At 38.7% G+C, this 23,239-nt stretch overlaps 1 protein-coding gene across 4 annotated transcripts in view; it reads right to left on the bottom strand.

Moving 5' to 3' along the window:
- The window catches only part of SAMD4A (sterile alpha motif domain containing 4A), a 299,107-nt gene that overhangs the window by 23,426 nt on the left and 252,442 nt on the right, over window positions 1–23,239 (bottom strand). For all 4 annotated transcript variants that reach the window (XM_036749045.1, XM_036749048.1, XM_036749047.1 and 1 more), the window contains 3 exons: window positions 16,295–16,413; window positions 10,808–11,009; window positions 8,839–8,965 (listed from right to left, as the gene is read on the bottom strand). In XM_036749045.1, coding sequence (XP_036604940.1) covers window positions 8,839–8,965; window positions 10,808–11,009; window positions 16,295–16,413 — 448 coding nt within the window. The remainder of the gene's footprint in view (window positions 1–8,838; window positions 8,966–10,807; window positions 11,010–16,294; window positions 16,414–23,239) is intronic.

The following is a 23,239-nucleotide window of genomic DNA, read 5'->3' as shown; positions in this document are numbered from 1 at the left end:
AGCAGAGGGGAAAGACTAGATTTGCAGCCCTTAGTTGAGTTTTGTTTGCTACTAACTGCTCGGTCAACATAGCATCCTGATGAGTGAATAACTGGCCAGGTTTGTCATTAATGCCTAAAAAGACACACCTGATCAACTTTGCAGTTCTTGGGCTTAAAAGGAACTGCTATTTAAATGAAGAGAATAACACTTTCTCAGAAAAGATTTTCTCAGCTGAAGAGTGGTGAAGACCTAGAATGGAAGTAGAAGTGGCTTTAAGTGTGAATGAAATGATGACTTTAGGGCTTACAACCCTCAGTGGTGAGCTATTCTGAGTACATGGGTTTTTTTCCACTCCTGTGTTCCCCTTCCAGGTTTCTCTAAGTAGGTGCCCAGTCCACGCCTCTTTGGACAGTGAATGCATTGTTGCGAGTGTGAATGAGGTTTATGTGATGTATTTATTATTGCTGTATTTGCTTTGATATGAGTACCTTTGATATAATTATTTCTTTTGACTTATTGCTAAGTAAATGGTTATGTTGAAGATCTCATGGGTGATCAATTTGAGTGGTTGGGTTTGTGTAAAAGGAAGTGCCCTGATGGGGACTCAAGAGCTATAATAAAATAGGAAGCATCTTTCCCCCATAGCTAGGACTCTGAGTTTGAGGATAACCATGTAGTTGTGTTCCTTCTCTGGAAACCCAGACCAGGTGGTATTAAGGCAAGGTAGGATTGATTGACTCAGCCCAGAAAGTGAATAGATAATAGGGTACAAGCAATATAAGGAACTAAAATGTGAGTAGCTATTCCATGAACATGTTACAGGGGATATCCTGGGAAACGAACTGGCAAAGCTTTCTCCTGGGTTGAACTCCAAGGCTCATGGCTGGTGTGTAAGAGTGCTTTGTGGGATGGGTTGAATAAAATTCTCATTTACACTGATTTCCAGATGGTAACTATGAGTCGGACAGAGTTATATAGGGTCTGAAGTGAATGGGTCTGGACAAATCACCCTTTGGGATCAGGATCAATGGAGGAATTTTGCTGATGCCCCTCTCCACATATAGTAGTTTATGGGGCATGTCAGCTGCCATCAAAGACATCATATGTTTTCTGCTGAACTACAAAACAAGATTGGAGCTGCTGTTGTTCAGTGGTGTCCAACTCTTCATGACCTGATTTGGAGTTTTCTTGACAAAGATACTGGAATAGTTTGCCATTTCCTTTTCCAGCTCATTTTACAGATGAGGAAACTGAGACAAACAGGATTAAGTGACTTACCCAGGGTCATGAAGTCAGTAAGTTTCTGAGGCCAGATTTGAGTTCACTAAGATGAGTCTTCCTGACTCCAGGCCTGGTACTCTATCCACTGCACCACATAGTGGCTCCAGTGGAATACAAGAGGGTAGCAAATGACCTCTTACCTTAAATACTCTTACCTCTTACTGTTAAATACAGATAACTGATCTGTGGTTGACAAAGTGATGACTTGCCAGAAACATCATCATCTGTGCCAATGTTCCTGTTGCTTCTTTGGCTCATTGTCATCATCTTACACCAGAACCCACAGTGAACTGCAAAGATTTCCCATTATCCAACATGGGGACCAGATTGATGAGATCTAGGACTTAGTCCTTTTCAAGCAGGAAGGTAAAATCTAGGATTCCCAACCTTCATTCTTTTCTGCATCTCTTGGGGGTGGTGTGGCCGTAAATTATTTGTCTGTTTGGTTTTTAAATTTGGGATTCCCTCTCCCCGCTTTTCCTTCATCTTTTTCCTTTAGTACTACATATGTCATGCTCCTCACATCCCTAAGATTAGGGTTGTCTAATAAAGGTCTTAAAGCTATATAAATAGTGGCAGGTCCTCTAGAACAATGGTGTTGAATTAAAATAGAAAAGAGGTTGCTAAACCATAAAAGGATCCCTAGGGGCTGCATATTAATTAGAAAAATCACATATTAACATTATCTAGGAACTTTTACTTATTTTGTTAAATATTCCCCAACTATATTTTAATCTGGTTTGGGGGCTTCCAGGAATGTTACCAGTGGAGGCATGTTTGACACCACTGGGTGAAAAAACCTATAGGACTTTTCCATCAAGGGACAGAGTGTGGTAGGATCAATATCTACCAGGCTTTGAAACCTGCACCCAACCCTACCTGCTACGCAGTTCTGGCTAGTTCTTTCCTGGAAAGGCAAAAACGAATTAACTGGCCCAGGAGCTAAGGCTCATCAATCCACAGTTGCTGGTGAAATGATTTCCTGGTAGTCTCATACCATGCTGCATTTGTTTCCTGGTCACCTAAGCCCATGTGGAATTGGGGTTCTTCAGACTTGGTGGACATCCCAAGGATGGGTAAGTAAATATATGTTGCTGAACAAAGCCTTTTTTATATGGGGAAAACTAGAGCCACATCTGCGTAAGCTAAGCACTTGTATCCTTTGTTCAATATCCTTTCCATGCTATGGCTAAGTAAACCTTCTTTTGTAACTGTTTAATGACCTACAAGTGTCTCATTTCATTCCAATATTGAATGTAAAAAAAACCAAAGAAGTGGGCTAAGTCAGGTCTAGCACATGATAATCCTGATTGAATTTCAGTTTATTATGGTTCATTTTTATTTTATTCACTTTTTTCATCTCAATGCTGTCAAGAACCTTTTTGGTCCTGATTTTGTTATACAATGTGCTAGTTATCTCTTCCAGTTTTGTGTCTTCTACAAATTTTATGAGCATACATCTAGGCCTTGATCTAAGATATTGATAAAAATGTTAAACAGTACAAGGCCAACCACAGATCCCTGTGGGACACACCACTGTAAACCTCTAGCCACAATGACATGTAACTATTAACAACTGTTCTTTGAGTCCAGACATCCAACTACTTCACAATCTATCAACTTATACTAATCCATACTTCTCCATATTTTCTACATGAATAAAATGAGATATTTAATAAAAACCTTGCTTAAATCTAGGCAAACTATATACAAGACTTTCCTCTCATCTCCTAGTTTAGAAATCTTGTTATTAAAATCTTGTTTATTAAAAATCTTGAATTAGAAATCTTGTTTATTAAAAAAATAAATGAGGTTTGTCTAGTATGATCTATTCTTGACGAAGTCATGGTAGGTCTTTACAATCACTGCTTCTCTCTTTACATGCCCACCAATCATTTCTTTCATTAGATAGATAAAAGAATGTTATCTTTTAGCTAAATAGAATTCAAAAATTCTTGAGCAGAGAAGTGGTGAAATTATACAATCAAAATGCTGATTTAGGTACCTAGAACTACCTGGCAGTAGTACACAGTGAATTCACAGAGAATTCATCAGGAGGGCCTGATGGGGGCAGCAGTGAGGTAGGTTATTGCCATAACGCAGGCATGAGATAATACAGGCATAAGTAAGACTGGTAGGGAATGGAAAGGAAAGGGCAGATGTGAAAACTAGATGTCCACTCTAAAGTTTTCTTCAGCAGAAACTGGTTTGGAAAATAATAAGTGAACCTTTTAAATGTTTCCTTTATTGGGGAAAATAGTTTTTTAAATTATAAGGTTGTAGGGTCTACCAGGGGTCACCCAGTCAATTCCTATGTTCTCTGTTGGAATTATGATTAAGTCATAGCAGACAGAAGAGCATCTGAACTATAATTAAAGGTACTCCAGGATAAGGAAACCTTAAACCTTTTTGGCTACCTATTTCACAATTTAATACCACTCTCTGAGGAAACTCTCACGTGCGATTACAAATTCTTAGCGTTATAGCTAAGCCTCTCATACTGACCTCAGTGGAAATCAAAAAGAACTTTTACTTTCCTCTGCCTGATAATCCTTAAGTTTTTAAGCAGTTTGCTTGCCCCTTTGACTTCTTTATCCTTTTCTTCAGGTAACCCAACCATCTTCAGTGTTTTCTCTAAAGCTTTATCAAGTTCTCCGCTTCCTACTTTTAAAGCTCAAATGTCACTAAGAGTCAGATCAGTCCTGAATATAACAGGATGACTACTTCATGGTTTTGCTATTAGATATTCTATTTCCTTCTCTGGAGGGTTCTGTGGGATAAAGTCGTGGGGGAAGTGGTGGAAGAGGAGAAAAGCATTGGACTGAATAAGGAGAAGAAAATTGTGAAGGTGATTTGGAGGCACTTGGACCAGCGAAATAGGTCAGTGGTTGAATTTGGGGAGAAGAACGTTGGCTAAATTTGGGGGAAATGGAGGAAAATTTAAAGGACAATTATCAGCAGTTCTACATATTAGTTTAGATTCTATTTCTGGGCTGAAAGCGGAGTAGGACACAGAATAATTAAGTAGGATAAAGGAAGATTAGAGAGTAGGATTTAAAAAGTGAGACTCAAGAAGGATAACATAAAGGTAACAGTTAAGACAAGCTAATTAAAAAAAGACACGAGAGTGGTTTGCTATTTCCTTCTCTAGCTCACTTTAGAGATGGGGCAAGCAGGGTTAACTGACTTACCAGGGTCACACAGCTAGTAAGTGTCTGAGACCTGATTTGAACTCAGGTCTTCTGGACTTCCAGGTCCACTACATCACCTAGCTGTCTTGAGACTCAGGAAAGGAAGCTGGGTGAGGTTGGCAAGTTATTAAGTGGTGGTAATGACTGGATGTAAAAGTATTAGGCAGGTACTCAGAGGGGTATAGATTGAAAAAAAAAGGCTGCAAAACTCAACATTACGTATGGAGAATAGGGAAAACTGTACAATGCATGGAAGGTGCAATATTTGTATTTCTGCCACAACGAAGTCGCCGCTGTGTTCAAAGTATAGGCTCATCTGCCTCCTGGAGAGGGGGAAGGGTCTTGAAGATACTCTAGGCTGATAGGGAGAATGAAGTTTCCTAAAGGAAAGAGAAGAGAGGCTTTATTTGATTTTTAAAAACATGGGGGGGATTTGACCCTTGTCACAGTGTTGGAGGGTGGGAGAAGAGAAAGGGAAAAGAAAAGACAGCTGTGCAATTAGTGATAAAAATAGATTTGAGGCTCTTCCTGAAAGACAGTGGGGGTTGGGGGGTGGAGGGAGAGGCCTGGATGTTCTGAGGAGGAGGAAGCTGATTGTCTTTCCAAAGAATACTGTTGGGCTGCAGTAGTCACTCATCAGAGGATCATAAGAAGAGTACTAGTTGCTGGTCATTCTTTGCTCTGAAGTAGTGAGGCAGCTGTTTGTTGACCTGATCAATAGCGAGGTCCGTTTGTCTTCTTGAGACACGCTTCTAAGACTATCAAAATCAATGACAGCTAGCTACCTCTAGTGATTAACGTGGGTTACAGAAAGGAGGCTGAAGGCAAGCGGTCTTCAAATGTATTAAGGATTCTCAGATAGGGGGCAGTGATGAACTACTTTTGATTTCCAGTGAGGTCACAATGAGAGGGTTTGGTACAGGCCCGAGGAATTTAGGGTTAAAAGCAGAAGAATTTCCTAACAAAGAGGAGGTGCAGATAGTGAAATGGATAACCAAGAAGGTTTAAAGTCTCCTTATCCTGGGATATCTTTAATTATAGTTCAGCTTCTCTTCTGTCTGGGATGATTTACTCACAAGTTTGCCTAAAAACACGATGATGACTTCTGGCAGGCCCAATAAACCTATAATTTTAGAAACTATTTTCCCCAATAAAGGATATATTTAAAAGGGTTCAAACGGAGGTTTGCTATTTATTTTTTCAAATCAGTTCTTGACCAAGAGGAGACCAAGGTGAGTTTAGATTTTACTTCTCTGTCAGTCACCTTGGGCACAAGTTCTTGCTAAGGTCTAGGGGTTGAAAGGATGACAAAAATAGTTTTTGCTTTTGAGAAACTTGCACTCTAATGGGGGAAATAACATGTAAATTAAAAGGTACCGCAAGCTATTTGCTGTCTCTCTTTTTTCTTTCCTCTTTTTTGGTTTTGTTTCTTCTTTCTCTTGGTTCATTCCGTTGGTTATGATTCTTCTTTACAACTTGACTCTTGTGAAAATAAGTTTAATGTGAAACTATATGTAGAGCCTATATCAGATTGCATGCTGTTGGGGGGGAGGGGGAGAAAATTTGGAACACAAAACTTAAATTTAATTTAATTTAAATTTAAAAAATGTACCCACACATGTATACACACACACACACACACACACACACACACACACACACAAACACACACACACACACATATATATATACATGCAGAGTAGATGGAATTTAATCTTAGAGGGGAAGGCTGTGGAAGCTAGAGGGACCAGGAAAGACCTTTTGCAAAGAGTAGCAGTTAAATTGAGTTTTGAAAGAAATCAGAGTTTCTAAGAGATAGAGATGAAGGAAAGAATTCCAGGCACGGGAAGCAGTCAATGCAAAGTGAAGTGTCTTCTGCGAGGAACAGCAAGCCGGCAAGCGTAGTTGGATCTTAGAGTTTGTGAATAGGAAGTAAGTATAAGAAGACTTGGAAAGCTACGAAGGGGCCAAGTTGCATAAAGCTTTAAATGACAGAGGGGTTTCTGTAGGAAGTGGCAAAGTGGTGAAGACCTTTAAGTACGTGACAAATGGTGGAGTTTATATTTGACCTTACAAGTTACAGGAAGTCACTGCAGTTTATTGAGTTGGGGGAGTGGGTAAGACATGGCCAGACTTGTAGTTTAAGAAAATCACTTTGATATCTGAATGAAGGATGGACTGGAGAGGGCTGAGAGCGGAGGCAGGAAGACAAATTGGAAAGGTATTGAAATAGTCCGAGTGAAGGGGATGTAAAGGAAAGATGTGAAAGTGGAAATGACAAGATTTGCCACCAGATCAGATCTGTGCCGTGTGTGAGAGTAAGAACGACACTGAGGTTGTGAGCGTGGCTACTTGAGAGAAAAGTGAAGCCCTTGATAGTAATGAGGAAGGTGGGAAGAGGTAGAGTTGGGGAGGGAAAGATAATGAGTTCTGTTTAGCATGTTGAGTTTGAGATGCCTATAGGACATCCAATTCCTTTGGGATGTACTACAGGCGATTGGTGATGCAGGACTGTATCTCAGGAGAGTGACCACGGCTGCATAAATAGATTTGAGTCTCCTCCATATACAGATGATACTTGAGTCTATAAAGATGATGAGATCACCAAGCAAGCAAATACAAGGAAAAAAGATCAGGGCCCAAGGACAGAATCTGTAGTGACTATAACAGGGCTGATGATCCAACAAAGGACACCAAGAAGAAGTAATCAGACACATTTGAATTAGACTAGTGCAGTATCACAAAAACCTAGGAGAGAATATCTAGGAAATGATCAACAATGTTAAATGTTTGAGATGTCAACATTGAGGATTGGAATAGACCACTAGACTTGGCAATTCAGAGATCATTGGTAACGTTGATGAGAGCAGTTTGAATTGAATGATGAGGTTGGAAGGCATCTTGCAGAGGGTTTAGAAGAGATTAAGAGAAGTAGAAATACCAAGTAGAGGTGGCTGAGAAAGGGAGGAGCATCATGGGACAATAGCCAGGGTGGACAGTGGGATCAAATCATTTTTTAAGGATAGGGCAGACCTGGGTTAGTTTGCAGATAGCAGTGAAAGAGCCAATAGAGGGGGAGAGATTGAAGATTAGAGAGACATTGAAGATGGCAATCTGCTGGAGAAGATGGGAGGGGAAGGTGTGAGGGGCATATATAAAGGGTTGGCTACTCTTCATTAGAGTCTGTAGGGAAGGAAGAGATAGTTGGAGAATATTCTGAGGGATCTGGAAGCTTTCAGTGAGTGGCCTCAGTTTTTTTCATGAAAGTGAGCTTCTCAGTTCTCCTTTCCCTTCCATTCCTGTTGCTACCATCCTATAGTTCAGGCTGTTATCATCTCATGCTGGGACTACTGTATTACAGCTGGTTGCCTTTCTTCCCCATTACTCCCCCTGCCCCAATTCATTGTGCACATACACACCGCTGCCACAGAGATTTTCCTAAATCAGCATTTTATGTAATTTATCATATCCCTGTTCCCTTTGGCAAAAAGATAGTCCAGCCTCTTTAGAATGGCATTCAAGGAAGCAAACAAGCATTTATTAAGTTTCTACACTGTGCTAAGCACTTCACAAATATTATCTCATTTGATCCTCACAACAGCCCTATTATCCCTATTTTATAGTTGAGGAAAACAAGGCAGACAGAGATGAAGTTACTTGACCAAGGTCACCTAGCTAGTAAGCTGCATTTGAACTCGGATTTTCCTGACTCTAGGCTCAGTGGGCCACCTAGTCTCCCACAATCTGACTGAAATTTTATTTCCCACTACATTCTCACAAAAAGCCCATGTCCCAGCCAGCCTGGTATATTCACGCTTTCTCCTGGACATCCTGTCATTGCACCACCATTGTCTACATTTGGAATGCCACTCCTCCCTTGCCTACTGGAATCTTACCCATTCTCCAAAGCCCAGATCCTGTTTCACCTGCTTCTTGAAGACTTATCTGCCTCCACCAACACAGTTATCTCCCTCATTTGGAGTCTTGTAACATTTATTATTTATACCTATGTTATCTATGTCTCTTTGGTTCTTAGCAGCAACTGTACGTTGCATTATCTTACGCATTGCTGCCTTATTATGGATGTGACATATATGTTGTTTCCCCAGTCATAACTCTGCTTAAATTACTTCAGTAATCTAACTAGAATCAAAAAACATGATGGTCAGATTTTAACAGACTCCAGTGTGTATGTCTCCTGGATCCCAGCCAACCAGCCCTTATTCATGCTGACAATGTGGTTTAAAAAAGGAAAGGCTTCCATAAACACACAAGAATGTGTTTGACAGTCAAGGCTAAGCACTTTTAGGCCAGGGTCACCAAGGCAGCTATTTTAATTTACTGTACCGTGTATCAATTAACATGAGGGGAAAAAATGTCTTACCTTGCTGTTGGAACATCAACATGGTCTGCGGGGATGAGTGAACAGGCAGGGAACGAGTCCTTTGGACTGAGCTGTGAGTTCGACTTGGCATGCTGTTGCTGCCCCCGGGGTTGGCAAACCAAAGATTCTAGGAGGAAAAAGGGTGTGCATGTGTGTATCTGCACATATAGCACGCACAATTCTAGGCACATAGAAACACACACACACACAAACCACACAGACACCAAATGACAGAGTTCAGGCAGGAAGCAAATGCTACTAAATATCTGTCTCTGCTAAATTCTGGGGATATGTTTCCAGGTCTATCTGTGGTATCTTCCCTGCTTATTTATAGCCAGAACTTGTCCCGGTGCTTGGAGGGGTTTATAACTTCCATTTGCTTTATTTTTGGCTCCCCTAGACCTCTCTGTGAGACATGACTTTATTAGGGATTCTTTTCTCTCTGACTCCTTTCTATTCCTTCCATTCTCCTGCCTCCTAAGTAATGGGAAAGATTAGGAAATATGTGTGGAAGAGAATTCTCTCTACTTCTGGGTTTGGTTTTGAAATTCTCCGCCCCCCCCCTTTTTTTAAATAAAGGAGCCAGAAAATCTAATCAGAGGAAGAAAATAATAACTGCTCCACACACTAAGCTGGCATGTTCAAAATTACTTGGATTTCCTTAGCAGCAGATTCTCTTTGAATGAGTCAGAGAATGAGGAAAGTCTGGAAAGTGACGTTTGGTGCATCTAATGTCTCTTTTTTTGGTGATTCAATTTGGCTTGTGCTGCCCTCAGTACATTTTGCTCATTTTAAATCCCTCCATTAACCTCTTGGGCTTGACAAATTGAAACACAGGATTTCTACCTAAGTTCCCTTTAGTATCCTGTTGCTACTCCCCCAATGTAGAAGGGCCAATGAGACAAAAAATTATAAGTTAATATACTGTTCACTTCCCTGTCCCGCCCCCCCCCCCCCAACCAAACTGAAGGGATTAAAGGGAAGTTGTGGATTTGTGGGGCAGTGGTGGGACTGAGAACCTCCGTGCTCATGAGTACACACACATACACACACACACACATACACACACACACCCCCATACCTGTTGAGAAGATTTGTTTGGTTTTTTTTGCAAGGCAATTGGGATTAAGTGACTTGCCCAGGGTCACATAACTGGTAAGTGTCAAGTGTCTGAGGTTGGATTTGAACTCAGGTCCTCCTGACTCCAGAGCCAGGTGCCCTATCCATTGTGCCACCTAGCTGCCCCATAGTGAGAAGATTTGAAATCTCCCCATGTACCACTCTGTGTTGATCCCAAAGGTACCTTTTTTGTCAAAAGGCCTACCTATTCAGAATGCACTCTACAATGGGAGAAAGGTCCACCTGATCATAACCAAGATTATAACCCATAGGCAGTGGTATACTGATAAATAGTTAACAACTCGTTCTCTGGAAAAAAAATGCGAACACAACACACTTTTAAGTTTAATTTACATTACTGCCATTTTCTCCATCACTTCCTTAAGTCTGGATAATCAATAAAACAAAAATCAAGCTCTGATTTCTGAGGTGTAAATGCTCACATTGAAAATTTAAAGATGAGCTGACTCTATCTAGCACACCTCTAATCTTTGTGTATTTTTACACACAAAAAGACAAAAAAATAGAGAGATGAGTTTTGCACCTCTTCTTAAAGGCCCTGCTTCCAATGTGGGAGTACACTAGGTAAGGTCACTTTTACAAAGCAAGCAAGCAAGCAAGCAAGCAGGACAAATCCTCCTGACCTTCTCCAGGGACAGGCCACTGTTGTTTCCTCCTTATGTTTGAAAAGCACAAAAGGGCAGACTATTCCACAGGTCACTGGTAAAATGCCTAGTTGCTCTTTGGGCTAATGGGCACATCTAGAGCTTTATGGGTAAAGGGCTATGTAGCTTCTGTTTCTACACAGGGGAAAAAAAGAAAAGCTGAGAAAGCCTGAAGGGATACAAACCTGTCTTCCTTGTTTTAGGATGGTGGGGTTGGTTGCCGCACTACGTTGGGTGGAGCTGATGAACCCGCTGGTACCCAACAGGCCAAGACGGGCTGAAGGGAGATTCCTTGAAGGGATCTGGTACTGGCGTGGGTTCCGCCTGCCCATGCCGCCACCTACAGAACCTGCTGTTGGTAACGAGTTTGACTGTCCAAAACCTCGACTGTCACAAAATGGAAGGAAAACCAGAAGAACATGAGACAATTCAGATCCCTTTCCCACAATTTCACATTTTTCCCTTATTCTCTTCTTCCCATCCTCCCCCAGTGAGAACCAGCTTTAGGCAGTCATCATAATGTATTAATCCTGAGGATACTGGGAGGGCTTTCTGGGTAGAAATCAGTCTAACCTCTAGACATCCTGACAAGCCCAAACATTCTCCCAGATCTGCTTGGTTGGGTAATTAGGAACTCTGGCCTTCCAGTTCTGATAATTTCTCCTTTGCTTTTTTAGCCCTGAAGAACTCATTCTCTTTCTGGTGAACGCATTCAGATTCTATGTGGTTACATTGCTGTGAGCAATGTTTTAGGAACCAGCACATTCTTTCCAAGAAGTGTCAGCTTTCATATTCAATACTGTTGAAATCAAAATGCTTTACCCCAGACTGCCACAAGATGGAACAGATTTGCTTTCTTTAGCTATCTATTCAAGATAGGCACACACTATTTCCGAAGAAACATCTAGAGTTAGGGTTGAGACAGTTTTTAACAAGTTGGGGATAAAGGGGGGCTATAACCCTGTGATTTGCTAAGACTAATATTGGCTTGGAGAAGGAAGAGAGAAGGAGAATCTAAATTATTAACACAATAGATGCCTTAGGATATTTCTCTATTCCTCAGAATTTATTTTTTCCTTGGGGAAGTGGGGCGCGGAGAGAGAAACATAAACTCTGCTTTGAAAATGGTAAATTGGTAAACTTGTTACAGCTCATTTCCTGGCTCAGTAGCTTCCCCTTCTAGAGTGTTTTGATCAAGAAAAAAGGTCCCATATATCCTGTGACACGTCTTCAAAACATCTCTTGTATAAGTTCCCTTCTTTTTACCTACAAATGCCACCCTGGTGCATGCTTTCATCAGCATCTTGGTTGGTCTCCCTGCTTCACATCTCTCCCCACATGCCAACAGATCTTCCACTTAACTGCCAAAGTGCTCTTCCTGAACTGCAATACTATTCAACAAAACCTAGTGGCTCCCAATTACCTCCAGAAACAAATATGGATCCTTTGGTTTTTAAAGCCCTTCCTACTTTTCCAGTCTTTTTACATTTTACTCCTCTAAGACCCAGTGACACTGCCTTTCTTGCAGTTTCTTCTAAATGAAAATTCATCTCCCAGCTCCGTGCCTTCTCACTGGCTAGAATGCTTTCTCTCCTCACCTACATCTCCTGGATTCCCCATCTTTCTTCAAGACTCAGCTCAATACCACCTCCTGGGAGAGACCTCCCTCCCACTCTTCACCTCCCACCCAATGCTTTCCTTCTGAGATTTCCTTTAGTTTATGCTATATATATCTTGGATATCATATGATTATTTGGATGTTGTCCCTCTCTACTCTACACCACCAACCCCCAATTAGAAAATGAGCTCTTTGAACAGGAACTGTTTTTGCCTTTTTCTCAATCTCCAGTGCTGAGGGTAGAACCTGGCACACAGTATGTGCTTAGATGCTTGTTGCCTGACTGACTCATATTCCATACTCAGAAGCCTATGTAGGAGAGTGAGAAGGAAGAATGTTCCTCGTCTCTCTGGATTGCTTAGTTTTTCTCTTTTTTCTTTTTGTTTCTTAATGAATTTTGGTCACTTGGTAGGTAGATGATTCCACTTCATTTACACAACTCTGTGAAAGCCCTGTCCTAGCTACTGAAAGGCTGAACTAGAAAGAATAAATTATATAGAATGGGGATGACAGAGTTCAAATTGACAGCCAAGTTAGCCAATGTATGTCCTGGACCAAATGATCAAAAAGACAGAGGGTCTGAAATTTACCATGGCTGACAATTGAGCTGAGCATTATTAGTATGAGGCATTCAAGTCTGAATTAAACAATTAGGCTATCTATAAAGAGAGAGAGATTAAGAAAGAAAAAGTGATAGAAACACATTTCCTTCTTTCCTTGTTTTGCTTTTGCGTGTCTGCCTTTCTCTTGTAACTCTCTTAAAGATACTTAACTGGTTTCATTGTCAAAATTAATGAGATTAAATATCCTAAGATTGCTGATAAGAACCCATTAATATGGGATCTTGGGTAATTTGGGGAGTCTGGGATAAAGTTTACCTTTTCACTATCTATAACAAAGGGAGATTTCTAAAGCAAATTAATAGAGGGAGGGAAAAGATTTCAGGGAAAATGTTTCATCTACTTATAAGACATTTTTCACTGTTTTAGCACTGAAAATTTTTTTGAGGAGAAATAACATAATTATGAGAACTGGAAGGCACCTCTAAGACCATCTTGTTCAACTTGTATGGATAAGGTTTCCCCATATAAGGACCTTCTCCTTCTGTCAGAAAACCTTCAGTGAGGGGAAACCCATTACCTCCTGAGGCAGCCTATTTCCTACACTGAGCCCAAACATACCTATCTGAAAATTCCACCCACTGCTTCTAGTTCTGCCTTCTGGAGATAAGCAGAAACAGCCTGATTACTTTTTCACATGACAGCCCTTCAAATACTTGAAGAGCGGGAACATATTCCTTCCCTGTCTTTTCTTCTTCAGGCTGGACATCTCGGAATCTTTCAACCCACTCTTGTATAGCATGACTTTAAGGCGCTTCACCATTGCAGTTGCCATCCTTACCTTAGGATGCTCTATAGCTTAGCAATGTCCTTCTTTATGTGTGTGCCCAGAGAGGAAAAATTCATTGTTGATATTATTTATTTATTTATTCATATTTAATATGTAAAATCAGATTCTGATGATAAGTATATGTTAATGTTTTCTTTTCCTTACAAGTAGCACTTCATCCCCAATAATTCAAGACCATCATAGATGGTTTTCAATTTATCCTCTCTAAGGTCCCTATAAGTGAGCTTCAAAAGGCAATATTAACTAAATTCAGGCAAATTCAATTGCTGAAGAAGGGATATAAAATACAGGATCAAGAATTACTTCTCTCATTAATTTAGTTCTGTTAATGCTAGTATTGAAACTGGAAAGTAATAAAATTGAAATTCTTTAAATAACTAAGTTTTTTTTTCTAATTTAGGTTGACCTTTCCTCCTTCCAACTAGTACAAAGTAATTAGGTTTTTACTGTTTGAACGGATGTACTGTGTATGTGAATATATACAAAAGATCAAACACTGTCAAGACATATCTGAATATAAATGCAAATATCTATAAGAAATTTTAGACCTTTTAGGTAGAGGTGTTAAGATAATATCGATCTGTGTATGTTAACTATATAAAATAGGATTCTGATGATCTTAATGCTTACATTATTTTCCTCTTGTTGTCCTAACACTTTATCCTTAACAAATGGGGAGGGGCGTTAACATACTGAAAACTCAATGAGTCAACAGTGTGACTTCTTTTTTTGGCAAGCGAAAACTAATTTAATCTTAAGTCTGCAATAAGAAAGGCATAGTGTCCAAAAAGAGGAAGATGATAGGGCTCTAAAAAAACACTTCCTTCATCATGAGACTGTTATTTTAAAACTTTCTACCCCTCTGGAAAAATAACAGTATTTATTCAATAAAATGGATCCATGTTAATGTTCCACAAATGTGAATATCAACATTTTACTTTATAGGATAGGAGGATAAGAGGTCTACTTCACCGATGCAAAAAAGAAAATGTCTAGAAAAACCAGTCTGATTGTCTTTTTTTTTTCCCCTTAAGAACTTTTGGTGGCTATGTTCAAGTTACTAATGTCTCATATCTACATTCTTTAGTCAATTAATAATAATAACTAGCATTTATAGCGTTTTAAGGTCTGTAAAATCTTTTCATATGTTGTCTCACTTGATGATCAAGCATTTATTAAACACTTGATATGAGCCAGGCACGGTGCTAAGTGCTAGGGATACAAAGCAAAAGCAAAAACAATCCCTACTTTTAAGAAAAGTGTCAGAGAATCAAGTCAAAATATTCCCTTTGGAAATGTTTTTCTTCCTGAATGTGGAAGGGTGATTAGTTCCCCTTTCAGCATCTTGACAGAGATTCTTTTCCCTTAGATTGATTCAGCCTAAATCTGCTGTATATCACCATGGTCCAAGCACGGTTCTAGTAACATAGGCAGTTCTGAGTGTCACATTTTAGGAAGGAGATTGACAAACTTAGAAGCATAGGACCAGGATAGTGAGAACCCTGAAGTCCAAGCAACATAGGGATTAGTTGGAGGAACTGGGGATGTTTAGCTTGAAGAAGGGAACACTAAAGAAGGCCGTAATAAATATCTTTGAATATATGAAGGGTTGTCATGAAGAAGACGGATTACTCTTGTTCCACTTGACACCAGAGGTCAGAATTAGGGACGATCGGTAGAAATGGCAATGAGTCAGATTTAGACTTCATGTAATAGTTCAATTATAGAAGCATTTATTAACTGTCTACTATTTGCCAGGCATGGTGCCAGGCACTTAGGATTCTAAATAATACTTGCCCTCAAGCAACTTACATTCTACTAGAATGTAAGGAAAAACCATCTAACAACTATAGCTAACCAAATTGGAAAAAACTTGCCTTGGGAAGTAGTTGGTTCTTTCCAAATAGAGATCTTCAAATGAATGCTGAATGAATACTTATTGAAAATATCGTTGGGGGAATTCCTGTAGTACAGGCAGAGGTTGGACTAAGAGAATTTTGAGCATCAATTTTTTTCTGTGACTTTGGTAATCACAGAAAGTTTCAGATTAATCTCTTCGTCCTCATAATTGAGCTTCAAAAAGCAATTGGATACCAAATTCAAACCACTATAAATCTAGAAGCTCTAAAGTACAATGAGGTTTATTTTCACCTTTTCCTGAGGAGCTGTATTATCTAAAATCAAGAATGATTCGTCTACAGTTTTAGACTGCAGCTCAGTCCAAAATAGAATAGCAGTGTTATGCTTAATCCAGCCATCAACTATAATTAGCTTGTCTGCAGCTAAAAGGAAAAAAAAAACCCTCACACAACCACACAGGCTGCTGGCTGAACAACAATACTTGGCTCTACTTCACCTGCACATATTTAAGTGTTTGGCAAGTATTCATTAAACGGAGAAAATCTTGCTCAGGAAATCATTTTGAGGCACAAAGGACCTAATTCATATCTTCCTCAGGGAACTCTCTCAATACTTTCCCCTCTACAACCCCACCCATTTAATGACTATTTTAGAACTTGCCACAAGGTACCTGCCATGAACAACATGTGATACTCAAGCATATTACTGTATTCAGAGCCCAAACCAGGCATATGAGTCACTAAGGTAACTAACATGCATCATAATGAATGAAATCCCAACATACTTTCTTTGCTGTCGATATCCTGATATGTCTAGAAGGGTTTTCCGAGGGAAAGACCGAAAGAGCTTCTGCACCTGCTGTTTCCATGACAACAATCTTTTTTTCTGTGTTTCTGTAAATGCCTGCAAAAGCAAATAGGATTTTTTATGGGTAATGCAGCTTGGCATGAGGGGAAAACATGCAATTAAATATGGGAAAACATTGGAGCCTGGTCAGCTTGGCTTTAAAAAAAAACCCGAAAAAACCCAACAACAACAAAAAACTTGTGACTAACCCAACACAAATATACTAATTAGACATTTTTATTTTGGCAACCACCTGTAACAAAATTCTGTATTTCACACAAAAAATGCTTGGTAGGCTACAAGCACTGAAGCCTGCTAAAAATTCACATTCTTTTGATTTTCTTAAAGATTACACCCCACCAAAACTTGCCCTCCCCCTCATACTCTACTTATTAAATAGGAATAAATTGCAAAATCGATTTGTAATACTCAGGCTTTAGTGGACTTCCTGCATCTTCAAAATCAATGGGAACTCTTTAACTTATCCAAATATCAATGTGCTAAAATGCAATATCACAATTTGTATAAGCTTCAGGTAATTTAACATATTCAATACATTTAAAGAATTTTTTAAAAGAATCTACCAGGCAAGGATCTATAGATTATTTATAAATAAATAAATAGACATGGACCTCTTCCCCACCTCCCTCTTCCTCAACTTCATTCACCTGAAATGTATGGTCCTGCCTAAAGGCAGGTCGATGGAGTTGATAGCTTCTCTCTCTCTCTTTTTTTAATTAATATTTTACCCTATTACATGTAGAAACAATTTTTAATATTCATTAAAAAATTTTTTTGAATACCAAATTCTCTCTCCTTCCCCTTCCCTCTTCCTGAGAAAGGAACCAATCTGATATATACTACACATATGCAGTCATGCAAAACATTTCCTTATTAACCATGTTGTGAAGGAAAACAGACCAAAAAAACCTCCACGAAAAGTATATAAAGTATGTCTTAATCTCCATTCAGATTTCATCAGTTCTCTCTCTGGAGGTGGATAGCATTTTTCATCATAAGTACTCCAGAACTGTCTTGGATCACTGAATTGCTAACAATACCTAAGTCATTCACATTTGATTATCATACAGAATTGTTATGACTATGTACATGTTCTCCTAGTTCTGCTCACTTCACTTTGCATCAATTCCTGTAAGTTTTTCCAGGCTTTTCTGAAACTATCCTGCTTGTTGTTTCTTCTAGCATGATAGTCTTCTCTCACAATCATATACCACGATTTGTTCTGCCATTCCCTAGTGGATGGGCATTCCTCCAATTTCCAATTCATTGCCACCACAAAAAGAACTGCTATACTTATTTTTGTACATATAGGTCCTTTTCCTTTTCTAAGGGTCTGCATAGTTTTATAGCACTTCGGGCATAGTTTCAAATTGCTCACCAGAACAGCTGGATCATTTTACAACTCTACCAACAGTGCATTGGGATGACAACAATGGCACAGTTTTTCCACATCCCCTTTAGCACTCAGCATTCCCTTTTCTGTCATATTAGCCAACCTGACAGATGTCAAGTGGTACCTCAGAGTTGTTTTAATTTGTATTTCTCTAGTCAATAGTGATCTAGAGCATTTTTCATGTGAGTATTGATAGCTTTGATTTCTTCTTCTGAAAACTGCCTGTTCATATCCTTTAACCATTTGTCAACTGGGGATAATTGGGGAATGACTCATAAAATCGATAGTTTTTCAATATGTCTTCTTAATTAGTGCATATTGTGAGCAATACCAATGTTAATATTTCACACCATCTCCTATCCTGATACCTCTTTGTGGCATCTAAGCAACTCTGGGGTCTTAAGGGATATAAGCAGCAGAACATACGTGCTGGCAAATTCTCCCATTTTCAGAGGCTTCAAGCATGAACCTGATGCCAGACTGACTCTGCTGTCTAAGAACCAATAGTAAGAATAGAGCCACAGCAACAGTAGGTAAGCCATGAGATAAATTCTTCGATGGCACGCCATGAAACAAAGATATTTGAATGGACCTCAATCCAATATGGCTCTTCTTTTTTCCACATTGACAGTGATAGAAAGCAGAACATAAGGTGCTAAAAACCACACAGCTTTTAGAAATCCATAAACATCAACTTAACTATAGGTGCTTTAAATATGAGATCTTTGGTCTAGTGACCAATTAATTAACATACTATCATGGAAAAAATGAAAACTGTATTACTGCAATAAAACAAAATGTTATTGTATCTCCTTGGAGAGGTAAACAAAGGAATTGGCAGAGCTGGCTTATTCAATCAAACTCAACAATAAACATTGTTTTATGTTAATATATGCTTGATTCTCTCATCTTGCAGTGTTCGCGATGATCATTAAAAAAAAGAGACCACCGAAGATAATAGTAGCTTATGAGCTAACATCTGCAAAGGATGAAAAGGGAGAGAAATTCTATGAAGATCTTAACCAGTTCCTCCAAAACAAGTCAATATGATCTGAAAATAGGTATGCAAAGAGAGGGTGGTTTAAAAATGTCTTAGGTTTGAAAAACAAGAGGCCAAAGACATGTAGACTATTACAAATTTCACAGCTATGTGTCATTAACATATTCTTCCTAAAAAGAATCTGAAAGAATTGGACAAGGTAAACACCAAACATCACAGAAATGATGTTGACTGTAATGGAAGGGACAGGAAACAATTGGTTACTGATGTGAGAAACGGATCTGAATCAGACGTCTGTGTGCTATTGGACCATCAACTGGTTAAAGCAAAGATTGACGTTATATTAAACGAAAGGATAAAGGTGAGCAGACACTATGGACAACTGCAACAGATTCAACCTGTCTTATTCAAATAGACTGTTAATGAGACTGGGAAATTTAAGAAAAACAAAACAAAACAAAGATCCTGACCTTAATTAACATCATCATTTCCTGCACAAGTTTAAGGCACATTAAAAGAGTTGCCACAACAAGGAGGCCAACAGAGCACAGAAACTGACTTAAGCCAGCAAAATTTGGCCTCTCTTCCAGGTAGAGGGAGGCGAAAGCCAGGGGCAACAATGGAATAGAATATTAAGTCAATGGTATCACCTTTTAAAACAGTAAAACACAGTGGAAGCAAAAACCAAATCTATAAACAGCTCGACAAGAGACCCAAATGAGTCACAACAACCAAAGAGCATTCAAATATGAAACTGGCAAGAGTATTGAAAATGTATAAAGTGGAACAAATTTGTCAGTGTTTCTGCAATGATCTATGTCATTAACAGTAAAAGAGGAGCTGCCATGTTTGGACCCTAACATCTTAGTCTTCAATATGCAATACAAAGAAATAGAAATGGGCTGTATAAAGTTGGGAAAAGTGACTAGATCACACTAAGTGTACACTGAGGAAATCTCTGCTGGAGGCAATATAATCTTGAGAGCACTGATATCTTCAAGTAGAGGATATAAGGATATATATAAGAGGATATAAGAATGAGCTACATACATATTGAGGGTATCTTGAATAAAAATGAGAAGAAAAAAAGCGAATTCTCACAAACAGTACCTGATAGCAAACTATATCTTTAACGCACCACAACTGACTGAAAAGTGCAAAAAATTTGAGATCCCTGTGTCTGTTTGTTGATTATTTTAAAAGCATTTGAGTAGTAGAACAAAATTGAGCCTTAAAGATCATCTTCCAACAAGGAGGTTCTCATGATAGATACCTTGATAAATACCACTACAGAGATAATTTTGCTCAATGATTATTAATATCAAGTGATGCATGAAACAGTGTGTATTGTTGCCAAAATGTGCAGGCTATCATAGAAGATGTCTTCTGTAGGGTTTACAGGAAAGAGAAATTCTCTGCAACTGGCGAAGTCCTCTACATGTTCTTGTTGCAAATGATATCATACTGATATCACCAGGCAACAAAAACGTTACAGAGAGATCCATATTTATTGAGATCCATAATTATTCCAAAGAGATTAACCTAATAAGTCATATAGGAAAAACCAAAGGGATGAAAAATGCCAACTATACAGACTCAGACATGAATTTGGATGGCCAGTCCATTGAGTTACTACTTGAGCATAAATAACTGGCATAGGTACCATAAATAGACAACAAACTGGACCCAGAAATGAATAGGAAGAATAGAGTGGGATTGAGTACATCTGGGAAACTCTGTGGTGCTTTGAACTGCTCCCTGCTACATAGACCCATCTTTTCAACACAAATATGCACCTTAAGATTCTCTATAGTTGAAAAGCTCAGAATCCCATAATCTCTGAGAAATTACTGTTGTAGATGACTCAAAGACGATGGAGAGATGCGTGATGGATATAAACATACTGTAAGAAATTCCTAATGATGTCTGATATTCAAGAAATGGTTTAGATTATTATTATTATCATCGAGGAAATATATGATTAGAAAAGGCAGTAGGCCAGTCACGTGACAAGAATGAGAGAGAATAGGAAAATAGATCAACCACTCCACTGGGATCCATGAAATATTACAAAATCCTGGAGGAAAGCCCTGGCTTCTTGGGGAGATTTGGGTGGAAGAACATGCAGAACTGCACAAGATGGGAAGAGAGAGGTCACCATTTGTAGCAATTGAAATAGTGGGTATATCATGGAGGTCACAATCTGTTCAAGTATTCAGATTCATTTGCTCTGGACTTGTGATTTCACTGATGTAGGAAAGTTGTAGTGAGAAAACTCACTCTACCAATGCTAACTGGCAATCGGTCTGTAACTGACTGCTTGGGGCACTCAGAGTCAGTAGATGTCAGAAGTAGGACTAGAACCCAGGTGTCTCTGAGGCCAGCTCTCTTTTCCATTGTTCTACATTACCTTTCTATTGAAGTACATACGCACACAACACACACACACACACACACACACATACACGCACACGCACACGCACACGTGCACACATACCATGTTGTGAAAGCATTAAGAAATAATATGGCAGTGTCCTAATCTACATTCTTGGTCTTACTTGCATTAGTCTCCCTTGAATTAGAAGACTTCATTTCGAGGAAGGATATTGATTCCCTGAAACTAAGAGACTTTGTCTTATTTATGGTGACTAAATGGCACCATCTTTGCTTTCAACCTAAACTATGCATCTATGTTTTTACTTTATTGTGGAATTTTGTTTTTTGTTTTAGCATTATTATGAAGGGAAACTGGTAATTTCTTGGTTCAAAGAGTATTCTGATTAGCAGAGAGACATCTGAACCTCTTTCCAAGTAGAAATATGAGTAAATTGTCTGACAGATTTATACTAAAATGCATAGCGTAGAATTTTTTTTCCATATTGTACACATTTTCATATGTGTTTATCTTTTCCATGTCTTGAATCTCCATTTGAATCACTGGTTAAGGGTGTTAGAGGCAAGAATCATAAGTAGTTTTCTAGAGGGCAGACTCAATAATAAGTGCTCAAATGCCTAGTTATACAGGGTGGTCCTAAAGTCTGGACACATAGGAAATGGAGTTATCATGTCGAGTTCACAAGAATCTTGCAAAGTGCATCAACCTTTGCATCACAAATGATGGAAATCATACTGAAGATGTTACTTGTTAACATTCCAATAAAACAAAATGTTGAAAATTTCATTCATTTCACTTCTTGAAAATATGCATTTTTGCCTATGTGTCCAGACTTTAGGAACACCCTGTATTATCTCACCATCTTTAGAAAATTTCTCTATAGAAAACCTAACATGAGATTTTATAGAAGCAAGACTTGAATACAAATCTTCCTGACCCAGGCCAACTCCCTATTCACAATGCCATGGCTTTTTGAAACTGATTCATATGAAGATATTATTTCTACTCTTAAAAGACAAAATTGTTATAAACCACTCTTTGTTTCTATGTACATGGTAATCAAATGGCACCAAAGATAATTACCAGCCATTGAAGGTATCTAAAGCACTATTGATAAGGCTGAGGGGGCTGTAAAAGAAATTGATTTTAAAGAGTTTTGATGAACATCATAATTCCAAAAGTACAGTGGAAATACGCTCTTTTATGTTTTATATAGGACTTAGCTTATTGTTGCCAATTAGTAAGAGTCCAATTATAATGCCAACAGAAACTATGAGATGAAAAACACTGTTTCCCATACTTGGCTAGTAAAGAAAGTAAGTGGCATATCCTTTCCCTCTCAAGATCTCCTTTTTAACTGCTTGCTGCACTTACTACATCCAGAGGGTCATTTTCAGAGATGTGGAACTATACTTATAAAGAGAACTATACTTACAAAGTTCTTGCCCTCAAGCAAGTATAGTAGGGAAATAGAATGGTGTTCATTCATTCAACAATTCATTCCACAAACACTGATTGAGCATTGCTATGACTGGGTTAATGGATATAATGACTAATAAGAGAGAATTCTCTACCCTTAAAAAGAATATAACCAGTAGCTTATGTTGACTTACTACCTTTTGGATTTTCTAACAAATGTCAACAAGCAACTAATACCTTTTGGTGATAGAGATGAATTCATTGGCATTACTTCTATATTACTCAGTTTTCTAGCCATAGAAAAAGCTGAACCAAACAAATGACTTAGAGGGCTTTAAAATGACTTTGATGTGAAATAAAGCCAGTCCTATAAATCTCAACTTTGCCTTTTTAATACTGTGTGATATTGGGCAATTCATTTAGCTTTTTTCTGTGTCTAAGTTTTCTCATCTGTAAATTGAGGAGGCTGGACTAGATGAATTTTAAGCTCCCTTTTAGCTGTAAATCTGGTCCCAGAGTAAAATATCTGATTTTACTGCTAATAAAGAAAGAAGTTATTCACAATTTAAAGGCGCATTAAAAATGGCCCCCCAAAGACGCCATTTTATACAAACATTTCCCAAGTTAACAAGTAGTATTCAATAAGAAATAGTTC

This window comes from Trichosurus vulpecula, chromosome 3 (assembly GCF_011100635.1).
Source record: "Trichosurus vulpecula isolate mTriVul1 chromosome 3, mTriVul1.pri, whole genome shotgun sequence".
Classification (NCBI taxonomy): Eukaryota; Metazoa; Chordata; class Mammalia; order Diprotodontia; family Phalangeridae; genus Trichosurus; species Trichosurus vulpecula.
The sequence above is the reverse complement of the archived record's forward strand: the minus strand, read 5'-3'. Positions and strand labels throughout refer to the sequence as shown.